The sequence below is a fragment of the Nicotiana tabacum genome, chromosome 10, assembly GCF_000715075.1.
Source record: "Nicotiana tabacum cultivar K326 chromosome 10, ASM71507v2, whole genome shotgun sequence".
NCBI lineage: Eukaryota > Viridiplantae > Streptophyta > Magnoliopsida > Solanales > Solanaceae > Nicotiana > Nicotiana tabacum.
Window position 1 is genome coordinate 134,472,635 of NC_134089.1, and position 20,286 is coordinate 134,492,920.

Sequence of the window (20,286 nt, forward strand, 5' to 3'; positions counted from 1 at the left end):
TGTAATTACGTTATCTGGTATAGTGAACTCATGAGGACTTATCTCAACAATGAAATTGACTTTTTGGTTTGCCTTTATGTTTATGGAGAGCTTCAGTGGAGGTATAGAGACCAGACTTTGCAAAGAGTAGATATGGATGCTTACCAAATTTAACAGCCACAAAACTGAAATAAGATAGAAGCTGACAAAGTAGGCATAAGTCCAGGAAGTCCCCGTTAGTTCCTTGTAGCTCTGAAATGTTAGGAAATTATTATCAGCTACTTGGACCACCCATTGTAATAAGATATACCTACTTAAAATCATCAAGTTAGGAAAGCAGCTAGGTCAGAACTGGCAAAATGGCATTAATCATCAAAACTGTTTATATTAGCACAATAAAGCAAAATGCATGAAAGATGCAAAAACTGCAAATAGTTGTAACAACTAACATCTTACTACAGGTTACTCAAAGTTAATAAGTTCCCACGATTCATTGAATCCTCAAATACATAATTTAAACTTGTAAAGAAAGTCCACTTTGTTCACATACGGGCTAATACTCAAAAAAGCACTAAGAGAAACCAAACCTATGACTTATCGGGGGGGAAAAAAAAGAAACCAGATTTGTGATATTGATAGCAGTGTTATCAAAGACGAAAAGTGCAAAAAAACTCTAAGGCCTATTGGGACTTTAAGCGCAAAGCGCAAAAAAAGCGTGGGCTTTAATGAAGAAAGGCGCAAATGAAAAAAATACAAATATGTATGTATAGTCCAAGACAATTATTTATAAGCATAAATACCAAATATATGGACAAAGAAATTGAAGCAACTTTATTATAAAGCGAAATATCAATTGTTTAGTAGCACCTCTTCAGGATTACGCTTATTGGCAAAGAAAAGTATGCCTTAGAGCCTTGATGACAATGCTGAAGCTCCCGCTAAGCGAGGCGAAGCGCTCAACATAATTTGAGCCTCGTTTCATGGCTTAAGCGCGCTTTAAGTGCCCCTTTGATAACAATGATTGATAGAACGTTGATCTTTTAAACCACATAAAGAAGGATGAGCAATGGTGTTGGCATGTCACAAACCACTCAAACAACAGAAATTTGCCAAGTGTCTTTGACTTCCATCTCTTTGGTGAGTACTCATTAAGCAGAAAAGAGATACTCCCCTCTCTCAAAATTGTTAATGACCCCAATGTACATAATAATTACCATCTCAAAGTAGAGGAAATGTTCCTGAATAACAGAAATATCTCCCGTATATGTACTTGTCAATATAAACATTATGAAAGAATCTGAGCATCAGCCTAATGGTGGATGCTCAGCCTAATGGTCGAAGTCTTAGATCAGTGTAAAACATTTGAAAACCCTTACATAGTCGTCTAGGATATTGCATGTCTCCAACATAACCTGATTATAGAGTTCATGAAGCAGACTTACAAGTGTCTGTCCGGGTCTACAAAGGTTGGATCAGATACATGCTGAAATATTTGAGCATCCAACCCAAAACTTTAAAGTAATGGGTGCGGTTACGAAAATGGACATTGGGTCTAATTCAACCCTAAAAACTAGCTCATGAGGTGAGGTTTTCCAACCTTATAAGAAGGGAAGGCAACAGCTCATTCGCAACCAATGTGGGATACTTAACACCCCTTCCTTCCCCATGCATGGGACTAGGCATTGGTGCGTGGACAATATTAATTGGGGGGCCCATATTGGGTAAAAGAAAAATAGGAATACGTCTAGCTCTAATACTATTTTAAAGAATTTGAGCATAAAAAACCTAGAACCTTAAGCCAATTGGAGTAGCTCAGGATCATTTGAGCTCCTTTGGAAACCCTTAGACAACCAATGAGGGACAAGTGTAATATTTTCTAACAGGTGCAGTAGTCTAGAACCGTTATACTCTTTCGGAAACCCTGATCCAAGTGATGTGTGCACTGTATAAGTGAATGCACATGGATGTTACTTTTTCGTCTGTAAGATTCTCATTTTCTTAAAACCACAAGACAAGCTTTCATCTCAATAATCCAGGAGAATTTTTCCTCCAAAGGAGTTAATTCACAATCTGTAAAGATAAATATTTATCACAGCATTGAGGAAACACAACAAAGTTAGAATGCAGCCACTTAAGGATTGGGCAAGGCTCCAGTCATCATCCCTCATCCCTATGTGTGGCCCACTGGTTCAGTAAAATATTACTTTAAAGGTATGAAAAATACAGGACTGATTTATGAAGAATTTCAATCATAAAAGACGAAAAATACAAGTAAAAGATAGTTCTTCTAAGCAGATATAATGGTAATTGAGGAAATCCTAAAATCAGGATACCTGCATCCACACTTGCCAGTTTCCCATCACCAATATATTGAAAAGTGTGACCATGCCATTTGGATAGTCATTGAAGTTAAAAAGCAAATAGCTTAGATTGTCAAGAAACAAAATTGATAAAGTGACTTCCAAGTGGAGAACAGTACAAGAATTTGCAACAAGAAAAAGGGATCTTGATATTATATGATAAATAGGATAAAATAGGTTCTTCCAAGAAGATAATTATGAAACGACAAAAAGATTATCCCCTTGTCGTTTGTTGAGAAAAATTGTCCTGTAGAATGCTCTAATTTCACCATTGACAAAAGGATACTCATTACCAGCAAGATCAGTTTGGGCTAAATTGGGGTTTCCAGTGTTGACAATCCCCCCAAAGATCTGCACAAGTCAAAAGAAGAAACTAAGGATGAAAAGGCAGAGGAAGCATAGGAGAATAGTAGACAGTAGACACACAATACTGACTAAGATCTGCAGCCAAAGGCAATCTAACAGAGAAAATCAATTTAAGGACAAGGAGGTCCACACTTCAGAAAGATTTGAAAGCTACTTCATTTAATAAGCAGAAAACGAGAGGAATGAAATACTAGTGGAGTGATTAGCATAGCAATAGGCTACTAGCAACAAAAGAAGTCAATGTACCTGTAAACCAAGAGAGCAGTAAAAGCATAAGATGCAGAATATGGTCCCCAAGTATGGCATCAGACTTGGTATGAGGGTCAAAAATGTGGCAACAAAAGCACGATAGCGCTCAACATGCATCAAGAGTCTAATTAATCGTAACATTCTTGCGATAAGAAGATAGCGAATCCTGTAAGCACCATAAAATTGTCAGCACACAGAAGCATTTAGTCTAACCATAAGACAGGAGCGCTAAATTGTAAAGCATCAGAAAGAAAAGACACCGAGTAAACTGTGCAACCATATTCCTGTTTACTGTAAGCACCCAATAGTGGGTTTCTCAGTGTCTTGCGGTGACACACATTCTCTAAATTGTAAAGCATCAGAAAGAAAAGACACCGAGTAAACTGTGCAACCATACTCCTGTTTACTGTAAGCACCCAATAGTGGGTTTCTCAGTGTCTTGCGGTGACACACATTCTATGTACAAAAACATACTCTAAAAATTTGACGATGCTATAATCATTGGCAATCACATGAAAATGTAATGTTAGAGCGCAAGATATACAATTTGTATTTCCTTCCAGCTAATGTATCATTCTCGTGAACATTTTGAATTTCGGTCCTCCTTGTAAGACCTAAGCTAAATTTCCGTCATGCAAAACATGCTCAACCTACTTGTGAAAATAAAAAAGCTTTTTATTGACTTATTAACAATGTACAAGAGATGTTCCTTATATAGTCTTAGATAGGTATGCTATTGTTGGTAATCAATCCCAATACTGATAAGGCAAGTAAATATTCTATAATTACATGTGGAATAATCTTTAGAATATTTATGATTTCCTTATTCAAGTATAACGAATCTAGACTATTCATTTGGTATTCTAACATGCCCCCTCAAACTCAAAATGGGGAAACCAGCTTGAGTTTACTTATTTGGAAAATATAGGAAGTTGACCCTGGAATCTCGCTGGAATATTACACGATCATCAAAGGAAAAGCAGTACTGGAACTCTTTCCTTCGGAGAGTTGTGGGTAACTGCAAAGCTCAAAAGAAAGTGCTTCTTGCACTATGCACAGAGAGGAATCTTTTCTCAATCACCGAAAAGAGATTTGGGGTTGAAAATCTCCAAAAATATCAAAGTAAGTTGAATTAACAGGACAATGACAGGAAATTTGAATTTTAGACGAGGGTGTCGGTCGCCCCTTATTGGTTGTTGGAGATAGGAGCACCGGTTGCTAGAGAGAGGAGCGTCGTCAGGCACCAAAAGTAAAAATAAAAGAAGAAAACATTGGCTCAACGGGGGGCACACATTGGTCGGTAGGCCCACCAGTAGTGGAAGGCTGGAAGCTATTTGAGTCTCTACCAAGACCGTAAGCTCCGATACCATGTGAAAATAGAACAACTTTTCATTGACTCATTAACAATGTAAAAGATGTGCTCCTTATTAAGAGTCTTAGGCATGTATAACATGGCAGGTAATCAGTCCCTATACTAATAAGGTAAGTAATACATATTGAATATCCTAAAGTATCTTTTTGAGTATTCTATATTATTTCCTAAATGTAGACGTGCATGAATCTAGAAACAGATTCACTTGATATTCTGACACCACTCATCCTCCTTCTAGAGACCATAAAAAGCAGATAATGTTATTATGGTCAATGCAGGTTCACTATCATTGTAAGTAAAGGTTATACAAGCTGCAAAAGGATAATTAAGAATTTTTGTAATCATTCTCTAGCCTCTATTCTCTAGGTACAGCACCTAAATCTAATTAACACCTCACATTAAGAGCAGCATCCAGAACCCAGCACATAGAAAAAGAATCAGAAATCCATCCTATTGAGGAAGAAAAACAGGAATCAAATCATGGAGACAAGCCTCTATTTCATTGCTTCCAAAAAGTCTTTTGCTTGTACATTGTAATATATTCAGAAAAATAATTAAATTACTCAAGAAATGCCAGAATTGCAAGAGTAGAAAATTTGGCAGTCACTGCAATATGAGTTATAGAGGCCTTTACCATTCTCCGTTGGACAAGAAAGTTAGATCATCAGGGGCTACAAATGTAGTTGTTTCTCCAATAACTGTGAAAATTGAATTCATCCATAAATGAGTTAAAACCACTCCAGTAAATGCAGAGAAAATGATTTAGCAATCTCACTATGTTCACAGAAGTGAGAAATGCCACTTAATGCAAAGAACTTCACAAGCAGTAGCACTGTTGAATGAGTCACATAATTTTACGTTGTTATTAGAAAATAAGATCATTCTTGAATACCAAGAGAAATATTGGCAGTGGTGCACCATATTTTAGCAAAAAGACAAACAACCACCTCTAATAAATGAATTCAAATCATGGAAGTGCACATATCTTTCAAGTAAGACACCATACTTCACATAAACTGCCATTTCCCAACATGATAAAGTTGTATCCTATCTTTCCATTGAGTTTTTCTCTTTGGATGGAGGTGGGCTGATGGAAGACACAAGCAAGGTATATCATCAATAACCATCGAAGTCCAACTACTTCATTTGAGAGTTATGAAGACCAAGTAAATTAAAAGCTGTAGAGGATTTCTTATATCTTGTCTTTTCTCCATCCTTCACGTAATATCCGTGAAGATATGGCGCTTGGGCCTAACTCAAACCCAAAAGCTAGCTCATGAGGGGAGGATTGCCCAAGACCATAACCACAACGCATTCATTCAATCAATGTGGGACTTAACACTCCCCTACATGCTGAGGATTCAATTGGAGCGTGGATTGGGGACCAACATTATGAAACACAACAACAGGGATCAATGGGTCTGGCTTTGATACCATGATAACAAAATAGACCTTGGACCTAACTCAACCCCAAGCTAGCTCATGAGGTGAGGATTGCCCAAGATCATAATCACAACCCATTCCCTCAACCAATGTGGGACTTAAAGAAACTGCAAGCATTATCAAACAAAGGTGTAGCGCATTTAAAATGACACTTTCAGATACAGCCTTACATGTGTTATAAACTGCATATGAAGAGAGATCAAAGAAATTAAACTACGAGCCAAACAATTTGAAATGTCAATCCAAGTGCCAATACAGTACTTGATATAAAATATAATTAAGAGAAATCAGGGTTCAAAAAAAAACTACCAATGACCCAAGTGACGATAAAATCAAATCGATTTTGACCATCCCTCCAATAGTTCTCAAAACCGTAAGTGTACACTTTTAGTGCCATCTCAATAACATACAGCCAGCCTGTGCAACAAAGTAGAATACGTTAAAATCCCAAATATGCTCAACTCAAAGAGATAAGCATAGCACCAATAATCTTAAGATGAGGGTCTGTGAAGAACAATGCTCCTGTAAATTTTAAAATACTGTTTTGAAGTCAAAGGGGCACCATCAAAGTGATTGCAGAAGAAATCCAAATATTCTTATTAGTTACTCCAAGTGTACAAGATCATTAAGCATTAAATTGACTGTAGAGGACAACTGCCAAGTCTAAGGAGAAGAAGACAAAGTGTCTATTTCTTTAATACCAATACCTGTACCCTTTCCCTAATATCTTTATACCTTAAGAGAAATTTCATTTTGTCTTTCCAAGTTCTGAGCAGGCCCAGAACGGCATAACCATTACGGTGTACATGGTACACTGAGTTATAAGTAGGACCATTTGGTGGTCAAAAGAGCGTAAAACTTGCTTTCGGCTACATGAATCTAAAGAAGTTCAGATGCAACAAGAGACTGCCTATAGAAATGAATCACTGTTGCTTATCTGACTTGGTATTTTTGCAGTTGGGTTAAACGTTTTTCAGGCATCTAAAGTAAGACGAAAAAAAAGGGAACATCTTAAGGTACTTTCCTAAAATGCAGATAGACAGAAGACAAAACCTCCTTGACAGAGTCACCAATTTTTTTGGCAATAAAGACATCAATATAAATTTTTTATGAAATTTTCTAGAAACCTTTGCTGGGTATGATCATGGCAGGTGGACAATGAAACTTTTCCACAAATAAAGAAATGGGTCGGTGCTGCACTTTGCCATATTGCCAAACTTACTGGTGTCTTGTGCTTGTTTTTTAGGATTTCTTTGAAAATTGGTACTCCCTCCGTCTAAATATATGTGTCGTCCCCTTTTTCAAGTAATATAATGGGTATTTGAACAAAAATCTCAAGTATTGTAACGGGGATTTGAACCTGGGATCTCCAGGTTTTTCTCATACGTCTCAAATAGTTGGTGCTTCAAGTGTAAACACTCGGAGGAGGACGTGGATCATCTCTTATTACATTGCCAGGTACCGTCACGTCTGCGCTGGGAGCTCTTTAGATGGTTTGTACAATGGATCATGCTGGATACCGTGAAGGATGCTTTACTCAGTTGGGCCTTTAGAGGACGAAGAGAAGAGGCCAGGCATGGGATTTTGCTCCATTAGCACTTACGTAGATCTTATGGAGGGAAATAAATAGGAGAGTTTTTGAACGGAAAGAGGATGATTTTTTACAGCTGAGGGATAGCCTCCTACTTTAATGTCTTTTTGATGCAACCATGAGGTTCCTATTTGTATAGAAGATTAGGTGTGTCTAGTAGGGAACCATATCTTTCTGTAGATTCTCTACTTTTTGATATACCTCTTGTATACAAAAGCTTTCCCATTACCAAGAAAAGTATACTTAATCAAGAAAAAGGGGGTGGTGCAATTTTAAGGATCTAACGATTGAAGTCAAATCTCAAGAACTTAAAGAACTCCTCCAATTCAATAGAGAGAGCTGTTAGGGCAAGAAAAAGTTTTAGCATTTGAAATATCAAATAAAAATGCAAAATACAAACAGCACAATTCAGATGCCATATATTTATCTCTGCCTTGAACAATTAATCCTCTACTACGTATGGTCAATATATTTAATGTAAAAGGCAACAAGTTGTTACCACTGATATAAAACCATCTGGATAACTTTCTACCTATTGGGCTCAAACTATAACCAGAATCTCATGAATGAAAAAGCAAATATCTAATTTCCAGAAATATTGGTGCCAAGCCCTGAAATTCATTATGCGACTTACCAAAGGTGAACTCCACCTTCTGCCAAAAGGTTTGACCTGAGTTGTTTTGTATATCAAGCTAGAATACACCACCAGAAAAAGTAAATGAGATTCATACTGAACTTAGAAAAGATGTAAACAAAAACATTGAGAAAAGAACAGGATATTTCTTCAGTCGTTAGTCCTTGTCTCATGTATTATACATACAAGCATAAAATTCACCACCCAAACAAAAGCTTTCCTGATTGACATCCATGAAAAAACAAACTGAAACCGTCACAATATCATAGCATATGAGGATCTTGATTTTTTCTTTTTTGGGTGAGAATGTTGACCCTTTCAACAAAACTCAGGTGGTCAGTAAGGTGTGCCGGTCCTTTCAAACGTAAATGATTTGGAAGAGAAGGTTTCTCTGAGGTAATTAAACAGAAACTTTTATAATGGCACTGTGTTATTTTTATCAGACATAGAGGAGCAAGCCCACTTCCTTGATGTTGCATCCACACAGTATCGAAAGCACTAGACAGTAAGCAAAGCAGAAAGGAAAAGTTCCTCGGTTGTTCAGATTCAATGTTCAACTGCATGTTGGATGGAGTCAGGAGGTACTCATTCTTATAACAAGGGGAAGGATGCCACCAGGCAGAGCTACCCTTGTCCAAGGAGAGTCAATTGACACCCCTTCACCGGAAATTTACACTATGTAGATAGGTCAATTTTTTTTTTTTTATGTATGTTGAATCTCTGGGCTTCTTTGTGTGTTTACTTCTTTTTCTTTTGAATCCCCTTAATGAAAATCCTAGCTCCGCCACTGGACGCCACACTTAAGCTTGATTCAAGATCACAATTGTAACAATTATGGTAGTTGCTAGTTAAGACTAGCTTGGGGAATCAGTTGTTGGTAATCTAAGGATAATGCATATTCTCCACATCAACATTTAACAGATCAGATACCAAAAGGAGTTAATATCATTTCACACGTTCAAATAAGACAACCACTAATATAACTACATGCTGGGGCTACTTTTGCATAGAAATATTATTTATTTGCATCCAAAATCCAATTAGAGATCGTACAGAGTTTGATTCATACCGTAGTTTCAATAATAACAGCAACAAGATTGACAAGGAGAACGAACACTATTATGTACTCAAATGTAGCTCCGCGGATGAAGCCTCTCAACTTCTCTGATGCTGGTGAATGATAGAAATTTGGACATGCTTCAAAGATTGGCAGCTGCAATAGAAAACAGAACATGAAGGATTCTCTGATATCACCTTCAAACTGTAATCGAAAGGGCAAATGGACTCACCGAATCTTCCTTCTGAAATCTTAGTCCAATGGCAGAGCACAGATCAGCAAATTCCTCCAAATTTATCTGCATTTGACAGAGAGGAGTTTATGAGAAGTGTAAGAACAAAAATGAAGATGAAATTTTGGTGATTGAGAATACACTTCTTTTATGGAAAGGATCTGATCCTATAACTCAGACACCCATCTGGTTCCATGCATAAATATGAGAAACTTGAAGTTCTTAAACTTAAGAAGATCTAACAACTTGAAATGGTAAGGTACTAGACAGATGTGCTCATTGCTTAACATCAAGCTATGGTGCTAAGTCATTCAACTTCATCACCCATTCCAATAACATACCAAGTATTGATAGGATAAACCAAAAATTTCGCTTTGAGAAGTGAATGGAAAATACGAAATCAGTAGTTTAACCTATCACATAACTTTCATAATTTAAAGGCAAAACTCAAGTTTGAGATATGGAAGTTTGAGACTGAAAAAGCTAAATATCAACGACACAAGTTAAAAAAGAAAATCTGTTTTCCAAGTAACAATTGTTCCTAGAAATGTTTGGCAAGCCTAATAGTTTCTCCATGTAATAATGTTCTTGGAAATGTTTGGCAACCCTATTGGGTGGTCAAGATCATCAAGATAAACTGTAACAACGAAAACAAAAGCTAAAGCATAACAGTAAGACAAGATCTACAGTTGCTATCAGAATTGGCAACAATGAAAAGTTCCACCAACAAGGGTTGTGGTGGAGTGTAATTCATCCTTAACCAGAGGTCTCGGATTTGAGCCCTGCGTATGAAGTCACCTTTGTTAGGGAGAGCTTTACCCCCCCCCCCCCCAAAAAAAAAAGAAACTTTCCGGCGCGAATCCGAATTTAGTCAGGCCCCAACGCGGGCATCGGACACTGTTGGGAAACCAAAAAAAAATGAGAAGTTCCGCTAGACCCTTTACAAATGTAATGAGGGCATCATCGTCACTATCCAAACTATATACACAGAGAAAAAGGTAGCCAACTCACAATATCAAAACATTTCAAACTTCTCAAAGAAAATAATTAAAATATAATAAACTGTTAAAGTCACTATTCAATTATGAGAACAATTCAAATGTGTACAAATCAAGAGAAACGGAGAGTAACAAGAACGAAAGTACCTCACTATATCAGAGAATTAAAAAAGATTCGTAAGTACCTTAAAGTCACCAGTATCATCCAGCTCATTGAATATTGACTTAAAATCATCTCCTGATATTTTCGGCAATGTCCTAAAGACATTTAAAGATTATGTGTATCAATGTCTACTGCGATGTGGAACCTTGACTGATATACGTGGAAAAAAAGTGCACGACATAAGGTATATTCATGTATCTAAAGAGAAGATAACATAAGTCAATTCAAATGCAGCAGTATCTAAAAGTAGGTACAAAAAGAATTTTAATTATATCATCCGCAAAGAAAACCAACAAGCAGGGTGAACCCTCTGAAATAGATCAGCTGTAAAATCCATGAATCGCATCTTTCGAATTTGGTTTCATCATCCAAAGATTTTTTTTTAAGTGTGAGAGTTGGGGTTTGATGAGATAATGTGTTGCTGGTCCTAGTCATTTTAGATGGAAATGGATTCCAATAACACATAGTGTCAGCGTTTTTTTACAGTTTTGTCTAAGACATGGTAAAACTAAGCCCTTCTTCTAACATTTTCATGAGGGCAAGATCTGAAGGGTTTCGAACTTCCCAACTCTAACACTGCTACAGATGATGGACTTCCCAACCCTCTTCTTCCTCCTAAGACTCCACCACCCCCAGTAAAGTCCGCCGGCATCTGACATCTCACGCGCCCTCACGCGCCGTCAATGCGCCGGATTTTCCGACGAGATCTAGCCACGCGCCGGCGCGTGTGGCATTTCCGGTGACTTTTTCAATTTTCTTTCTTCTGACAGCCTCTTCTCGAGGCTTTTCCGAGCCTTCCTGTCTCAGTTTCGCCAAAATCCGACGACTTTTTCTTTTTTCCGGCCATTAAACCCAGAATTCGGCATCTGTTTCCGTTGTTCAGTACCAGAAAAGCTCTTCCCTTCCTATGTTCTGTTTTCCACCCACTGTGACTATTGATTTTTCTAACCTTTGAGGTTTTTCCGGTCGTTTCTCACCTCTTTTTTGGGACAGCCGTATCTAGAATATGATGGATTATACAAAGAGAAACTCCTACTTCTCTCTAGAATCTAGAAAATTGAAAAACATGTCTTTCATCAAAGCTGTCTCTTGGCCAGTCCTAGAACTTGGGGGAAGATGCCACCGAAAGCTTGACGTAGGGCAAGAGCCACATTTCTCACTATCTGAGGAGCACACTCCCATGTGCTAGGGCTTCATGAGATCTTGTCTGATTGGGTCTCTCCAAATGGGTTGGTTTTCCAGAGGCTGTTAGGAACTGGGCAACAGGGGCATGGAACGTCAAGGACGGGCTGAAAATATCGCAACTGGGGGACACACAATATCTCTTTCGCTTTGTCGACGAGTCTCAAGCTACCGAAATTCTTGTAAGAGGAAATAGGTGGTTCGATGGGAACTTATTAAAGCTAGGCAGATGGGTGGAGCACGATGGGTGTCTAGACCCTCGTTTCACCGATGAATCATTGGTGGTCAACATGGTGGGTCTCCCGGTGCATCTTTGGTGTCTTGAATTATTCAAGAAGATTGGGGATATCTGTGGGGTTTTATTGATGTCGCTTGCAGCTTACACAATCTCTTGCAAGTGAGGATTGAGGTGAGGAAAGGGGGCAAAATCCCTATCTCCACTGTGGTGGAAGATGGCTACTTGAGTTACAGGGTTTGGTTGAGTCCTGAATTTCGTCTTATCTTTATGCCTGAGATAGTAGCAGAAGAAAAGGGAAGGTCAAATAGAAGGGAGGGGTGGGGAAATAAGTCCCTGAGGAGAGGGGAGGGCTCACCGGATCGTGGACTAAGCCGGAGTCAGACGTTAGATCGAGAAGAGACGGGAGGTTTGATTTTGGGAGAAGAAGATAAAATTTCAACAGAAGGAAAAGACGTGAATGGGTTAGTGATGCGGGTTGGAAAGGCAGAATGGGCCGGTCCTCTTCTAATTATCCTAGGGCCAGGCAAGATTTCAGCAAGTATAGGCCTGGGCCTCCTCACATGGGCCCAGCAACTTTTCCCAATTCTATTAGAATTGATCCTAAGGGGCCCAGATTATTTCAAGTTGCATCTGATAAGGCTCCTAAGCATATGGGAACAGTCGTTCTTCCTTCTTTTGCCAATGGTGCTACACATAGTGGTATTTCTTCACCGAGCTCTAGTGACCTGCGCCCCTCTTCGATGGCCGCTGCTTTAGTGGCAGTACCTGCTATAGATGGTGCTGTTATTCCATGACCTCCCGCCTCTGATGGGCCCAACTCCATCGCTCCCTCAGCTGCTCCTGGGCTTAGTTGTATTGAGGCTACACTTCAAGCTTCTTTTTCTTCTGGGAAGATTGTTGAGCATGCACCAACTGATGTTAGTGCCGGACCAGTACTCCCTGTTAAGATGCCGCCAAGAGTTCTATGTTCTCCTCCTTCAGGCTACCATACTGGTGTTTCTGGTCATTCTTATAACAGCGGGGTGCTTATTTCAGAGGTTGATACCCCTCAAGGAAATGGTGAGATCCTTTCGGTACCTAAAGTTCCTATTGCTAGCAATGCTATGGTCTTGTATTCCTTCGGAAGGAGAAAGGAAAGGGTTCATATAGAAGGCGCCTGTCCAATTTCGTCACGGATGGGAGGAAGGGATATGTCTTTCTGGATGGAGGATAAACTACTAAACTTTGGGAAGTTTCTAGGTGTTTCTTTTGAAGGGAAGGAAGATAGGGTATTAGAATTGTTGAGGGAGATTGAGCAACAATCTTTTAATGATGGTGCAGGGAGGGAGTTGGGTCAAGGTGTTAAGCAAAATAATTTAGGGGATGTAGTGGTGTACCAGAGAAGGGGCCGGGTGTGTGACAGGGAGGAAGGGAGCTCGATTAGAGGGGGTGGGGAGAAGGGGGATATTGTTTCTTATGGAACTTAAGATTCTTTCATGGAATGTGAGGGGGATGAATGACCCAAACAAAAGGGCCATAATCGAAGTGGGAGTTAGAGAGTGGGGTGCTAACCTAGTTTGCTTTCAGGAGACAAAAATGGAAGTTTTGTCGGATGTGATTGCGAGGAGTGTCTGGGGAGGTAGTTGGGTAAAATATGACCGGGTTCTAGCAGCGGGAAGTGCCGAGGGCATTCTTCTAATGTGGGATGATAGAAGCTTGGAGGTAAAGGAAATTAAGAAGAGAGTTTTTCTTTAGCAGCTCTTGTCAAAGATAGAGTGAGTGGGGTGGAGTGGGGATTTGGGGGAGTGTATGAACCGGTAGGAGAAGGGTCCAAGGTATTCTTCTGGGAGTAACTGGCCAATATGATGGGGGAATGGGACATTCCATGGGTTCTAGGGGGAGACTTTAACACTATTAGATTCCCGGAGGAGAGATTAGGGTGTAGTCTGATTTCGAGGGCCATGGAAGAGTTTTCTGACTTCATCAGTGATCACTTTCTCATTGATCTCCCTCTGTCAGGGGAAAGGTTTACTTGGGCCAGGGCGGAGGATTCCAACTCAAGGTCTAGACTTGATAGATTTCTGATATCGCCCTCCTGAGATGAGCTGGTGCCGAATGTGCTGCAGATTCCTTTACCTAGGCTGACTTCAGATCATTTGCCTATCTTGCTAGATGGATGCAGAGGGAGGGGGTTGCGAGCTCCCTTCCGATTCGAGAACATGTGGTTGAAGGTGCCAGGATTTTGTGACAAGGTGAAAGAATGGTGGACAAGCTACGGGGTATCAAGGACACCTTCATTCCGTCTTTCGAAGAAACTTAAATTGCTCAAGGGAGATATTATTAGGTGGAATAAGGGGGTTTTTGGGAGGGTAGAGGTTAAAATGAGGGAGCTTATGCATGAATTGGGGGAACTAGTGAGAGGGCAAAGGGCGAGCGAGTTAGATGGATTTGAGAAAGAGAGATTAGGGAGGTTAAGAGGGAAATAGTCAAGTTAGCAATAGCTGAGGAGACTAGTTTACAGCAAAAATTGAGGGCACTATGGTTAAAGGAGGGGGATTCGAATACCAAATTTTTCCGTAGGGTGCCGGTTGCAAATCGAAGGAGAAACTTCATAGAGTCCTTAGTTGTGGATGGGGTGAGGATTGAGGGAGATAAGGAGGTAAAAGGGGCGATAGTGGGGTTTTATGAGAACTTATACAAAGAGGAAGTTAGTTGGAGGCCGACTTTGGGTGGAATAGAGTTCAACCACATAGGGGAGGGAGACAGTGAGTGGCTAGAAAGGGCTTTCGAGGAGGAGGAGGTGCACGAGGCTGTGTCGAGTTGTGCTGGTGACAAGGCCCCCGGCCTTGATGGTTTCTCCTTGGCCTTCTTCCAACTCTGTTGGGACACCATCAAGGGGGAGTTGATGGAAACCATTGAATACTTCTATGTAAATGGTGTTCGAGAGAAGTATCAATGCTACTTTTATTGTTATTGTACCTAAGAAAGAAAGTGCATCTTGTATCAGAGACTACAGGCCTATTATTCTCGTGGGAAGCATTTACAAGATTATTTCTAAAGTGCTTTCCAACAGACGCAAGAAGGTTTTTGACGTGTCCATTTCGTCCTCCCAGAATGCGTTTGTGGAAGGTAGGCAAATCCTGGATGCCGCTTTGGTGGCAAATGAACTTGTAGACTCCAGAAGGAAAAATAGAGATCCCGACTTACTATGCAAGTTGGACCTTGAGAAGGCTTTCGACCATGTCAATTGGGAGTTCCTGGATTTCATTATGATGCGGATGGGGTTTGGGGCAAGATGGGGGGATGGATCAAGTTTTGCATTTCCTCAGTCAGATTCTCTGTCCTGGTTAATGGTAGCCCGTGTGGTTTCTTTGGCAGCTCCAGGGGTCTCAGGCAAGGAGACCCCCTATCCCCATGCTATTCATTCTAGTGATGGATGCTCCGAGTAAAATGATGGATCGTGCGGCGGCCGGAGGCTTCTTGAGAGGATTCTCAGCTCCGATCGGGGTGCCCAGTGCCCGAAGAGTCTCTCATTTGCTTTTTGCGAATGACACCCTGGTTTTCTGTGATGCCGATATGGATCAGTTGAGCTACCTGAAGTAGGTCCTGCAGTGGTTTTAGATAGTATCAGGTCTCAAAATCAACCTCGCAAGTGTGAGATTTTCCCGGTGGGTGAGATTGCTAACATTGATGCTTTGTCTTATGTTCTTAGATGTAAGGTGGGCTCCCTTCCCACTACTTACCTGGGTCTCCCATTGGGCGCTTCGCATAAGGATACTATGGTTTGGAATCCAGTGATCGAAAGGGTTGAAAAACGATTAGCAGGCTGGCAGAAACGGTACATGTCAAAAGGCGGAAAGGAAGTGCTTATCAAAAGCACTTTATCGAGTATGTCCACCTATTACGTGTCCTTGTTGCAAGCTCCTGTGAGCATCACAGAAAAATTGGATCGGCTTCAAAGGAATTTTCGTTGGGATGCGGCAGATGGAACTAAAAAGTATCATCTAGTGAATTGGCAGACAGTCACTTCCCCAAAGAAGTGGGGTGGACTTGGAGTAAAAGATCTTAGGGTATTCAACAGAGCTTTGTTGGAAAAATGACGGTGGAGATTCGGGGTAGAAGAGTATGCTCTATAGAGGGAGGTCATAGTAGAAAAGTACGATTCCACTGGAGGGGGTTGGAGGACCAAGGCAATCACAACACCTTTCGGGTGTGGCATGTGGAGGAGTATCATGAAGAATTGGGAATCCTTCAGTGGTAACATCACTTACAGGGTGGGAGATGGAAGGAGAATCAGCTTTTGGAATCATAGGTGGTGTGGAGAGGAAACTCTGAGGGTCTCCTTATCCCACGCCTTCAGAGTTTCAAACCAGAAGAAATTGATGGTTCAACAAATTCGTAAGGAGCATGAAGGGGGGTAGTATGGGACCTCTCATTTAGAAGGAACATGCAAGATTGGGAGATTGCGGAGCTCCAAGATTTATTGACACTGCTATATGGGCAAGACAGGCCCCAGCCATCTTGTGATTCTTGGAGATGGGGTTTGCGTGGCAATGATTTGTTCACCGTAAAGTCCTTTTACCAGAGTATGTTGGTGAGAGAGGAGACCTCTTTTCCATACTTCTCGATCTGGATTCCTAAGGCGCCCACGAAGGTGTGCTTTTTTGCATGGCTAGCGGCGAGGGGAGTAATTTTGACTGCTGAGAATCTGCGAAAGAGAGGAATTACACTTGTTAGTTGGTGCTATATGTGTAAAAGCTCAGGGGAAGAAGTTGATCATCTTTTGTTGCATTGCCTTGTGTCCTCGACTTTGTGGAGGGCGATTCTGAACCTTTTTGGTGTTCAATGGGTGATGTCAAGCACCGTAAAGGAAATGTTATATAGTTGGGCAGGTTTCTGTCGAAGAAGAAAGCAAAAGGCGTGGAAGTTTGCCCCATTAGCTCTCATGTGGATAGTTTGGGGGGAGAGAAATAGGAGAGCTTTTGAGGGGATTGAGTCTACTTTTTCACATCTTAAGAATAGTCTTTTATCTTTGATCGCTTTTTGGTGCACTCATATAGCCCCTACTTGTATAGAAGATTGGGCGTCTTTTGTAAAGAATCATGTTCTGATGTAAATTCTCTACTTTTTGGTATACTTCCTGTATACGGGAGTTCTCTCCCTTTTGATTAATACAATTTACCTTATCAAAAAAAAAAAAAACAACTATTAGTATAAAAAAAGAAAGAGTGTAGAGGGTAGATTTCCTTCGCATGACAGGGGTAAGGTTGCGTACACACTACCCTCCCCATACCCCACTTGTGGGATTACACTAGGTGGTTGTTGTTGTAGAGGGTAGATTTGTTCCTGAGTATCAAATCACTAATCACGACGTCGAATGCTATGCTTATTTTTTAACTGAACCCATTTTGGTTTTGTGTTTCCCGTACATGGATCTGTTTAATAGTACGCTTAGTAATAGCAGATACATTATCAAACTCCTTAAAGACACTAGTTAAACTTATATCATAGGTGCTCCCAGATTGTCATGAAACTATTTTAATAATCTAAGGTGCTGCTGTCAAAGTGACTTCAAGTTAAAGCGAAGTTTGCTAAACTTCCAAAATGATCGTCAAGTCCACAGCTGATTGTCAAATTACAATGACCAGAGAGCAGCTTAGTCAAAAGGTATGAAATGAATTTTATCTAGAAGAGACTAGTAGCTAATCAACTGTCCTCTTCCTTCTCAGTCTGCTAGCTCATAACCAGGATCAGCTTTCACAATTCAGATCCGGCATTGCTGTTTCACTAGTGTCCCCTTGGCTAGTAATACAGGAATGAGATGCATCATGAGTCCAGGGGTATCTGACTACAAAATATGAACTAGCAGTATCACAAGCTAAATCCTGCGAAGCAAACTGACACATATAGTTGCATGTACTAGCACATGAACAACCAGCCAGGCGAACCATCAAATACAAGTTTTGAGAAATGCCTCTAATTTGTTATTGCACTCCTAAAGTATATTAGTATCAAAATTTAAATATTCCTTTCTCTCAGATAAATGGAAGACATTCTTTCTTTTTATGAAAACTAAAGGTAAAGGTATCTTTTTTTTTCCTGTTCAATTGACCTCTCAACAACAAATGGAAGAAGGTTCAATCACGTAACCACTACTTAGAAGCGAGAAAATCTTCATAAGGTCATAGGTGGATTTTGAAAATCCAATTAGTGGGCCCATGAATGATTTAGATAGTTTTATGATGAATGGGCCCACTAAGCATGATGTCTCCCAGAATGCAGCTATTACAGTGTGTGCAGCCTGGACGATATCCTAAATAAGCGGCTATCAATTGAAGATTGGTGCATAATGGCCGTGGCAACATCAGATTGTTCTCATGCCAGTACTGGAAATGCCGTGTACCAAAACACAGATTCACTACATTGTTTGCTAGAAAGCTTTACATCCAACATGTTGATTTGGATTTAGTCACACGGCTCCAGTTCAAGTTGCAACTGTTAGGTCAATTTCAGTTTCAAGGAATGGCTGTATGAGCCACACTACAAAAAGAAAATAATTAATGAGAAGAACTAGCGGATAGCAGCAGAACTCTACATGTCTGAAATGCATTGGAAGATGCGGAGAATGAACATTACCTATATTTATTAAGTTCCTCAAACAGCAGGGTACATTGCTTCTCGTTGAGGAGCCCATTGTTCTGCCAATGTTAAAAGGACACAACTTTAAAAGGAATGGCAACCACAAGATTTAAGGACACAAAAAACCCTTCTAGATAGTAAGGTAGGGAGAATAAGTTCATAAATCGAAAATATTTACCTATTAAATTCTTGAATACAACAGAAATCTGTGAAATTACTTTTTCCTTTTCCATTATCTTCTTTCTACCTTCACCCTCGGTGTCTCTCTCTCTCCCTCTCTCTCCCTCTCTCTCCCTCTCTCTCTCTCCCCTCTCTCTCTCTCCCTCTCCCTCTCTCTCCCTCTCCCTCCCTCTCTCCCTCCCTCTCCCTCTCTCTCTCTCTATCTCTCTCTTACATACAGCTATTCATGTCAAACGGGCCGGACCAATTTCAGGCTAGTTCATAACCGGACCGAACTCACTTTTTGGGTTAAATGTATTTAACGAATTATTAATAGTAAATCATAATTTAAACAATTAATGCAGATACAAAATTTGAAGAAACGGAAGACCTCAAATTTCATTAAATATGAAAAGGTTGAAGCTTATAATTACATGAAAGTTGATACTTAAAATTTGAATTTCATAACACAAACTACTAAAATTTGAAAATCACAACTCTTTCTTACCAGGCCAGGCTAACTCATATATTTGTCACTGGTACCATGCTGGTTAACTTAAAAGAGAGGCCCCGATTGGGCCCCTTTAAAAAGACAAATCTGACCAGGCCCTTTATGTATGGGGCCAGACCGGTTACGGGCCGAGCTGCCCACTTGACATGAATAATACAGATACATACACACACACACACATAAACCTGTTTGTAATCATTCAGGTAAGGGGAGCAAGGAGGAAGCGTCTTCAAACTCTATTATGTCTTTTAAACACCTATGCATTTGATCTACCTGTTTCTGCGTCTGAGAATACCAGAAGGTGTTTGTCCTATAGAGTCATCGGAACTGTATCAACTGCCTCTTCAGTTCTCAGTATAATCTATCTTCTAATATTGTAAATTTTCCCATCACATTAATGGAATTATTACTTTATCAAAAAATATATAAACCCTCTTCTTATTGGAGCTAGATTATATTTGCCTCTAAATTTATTGTGTCAACAGAAAGGCAGGCAACTACATACAATGTACAGGATGCCTACATAAGATTTGTGAGGGAAAAGATTCTTATTAACAGCTATTACTGCCGTATCTCTTCTGAAAAAGGAAAGAACAAGGATAGAAACTTCTCTTCCACAGGTAAAAGGAAGGAAGAGAAGCATATTAAATGCATGTAAACCACAGAAGATTAATTGGAGAACCAGTTGGGACGTGTCCTACTCACGGCTTCATCAATCAAGCTAAATGCTTTCTTCAAAGTCCTTAGCCTCAAACGATCTTTATCAGCCACTTGTTTTACAAGCTACAACCAAAAGAGAATAAATAAATAAATTTATACGTGCAAGGTGCAAAATCTACAGGAAAGGTACTTGCTATGGCAAACACTAACATGGTGGCAATTATTTGCAACAGCTTGAAGCAAAAACGATGGAAGACATTACCTCACTTTTGAAGCTATCATATACAACAGCAAGAATTAAGTTGGTAACAAAGTAAACGCCCAATAGCACGTACAGAACAAAAAACAAGCAATACCAACGTGAGTCCCTGAAAGGAAAAATACATAATACAGGTTTCAACTCCAAAGTTTACATGGAATTTTTTTTTTAACTCAAATGTTAAGTTTAATAAGAGAAAACACTCGGTAAGAAAG

The 20,286-nt window shown here is 39.9% G+C and overlaps 1 protein-coding gene across 2 annotated transcripts in view; it reads right to left on the reverse strand.

Moving 5' to 3' along the window:
• LOC107819477 (two pore calcium channel protein 1B) overlaps positions 1-20,286 on the reverse strand; it is a 43,839-nt gene that overhangs the window by 14,303 nt on the left and 9,250 nt on the right. For both annotated transcript variants that reach the window (XM_075222402.1, NM_001326048.1), the window contains 13 exon segments: positions 20,075-20,180; positions 19,858-19,935; positions 18,480-18,541; positions 10,467-10,539; positions 9,284-9,349; positions 9,064-9,207; positions 7,995-8,052; positions 6,079-6,186; positions 4,961-5,024; positions 2,952-3,120; positions 2,626-2,690; positions 2,313-2,403; positions 145-231 (listed from right to left, as the gene is read on the reverse strand). In XM_075222402.1, the coding sequence (XP_075078503.1) occupies positions 145-231; positions 2,313-2,403; positions 2,626-2,690; positions 2,952-3,120; positions 4,961-5,024; positions 6,079-6,186; positions 7,995-8,052; positions 9,064-9,207; positions 9,284-9,349; positions 10,467-10,539; positions 18,480-18,541; positions 19,858-19,935; positions 20,075-20,180 (1,171 nt within the window).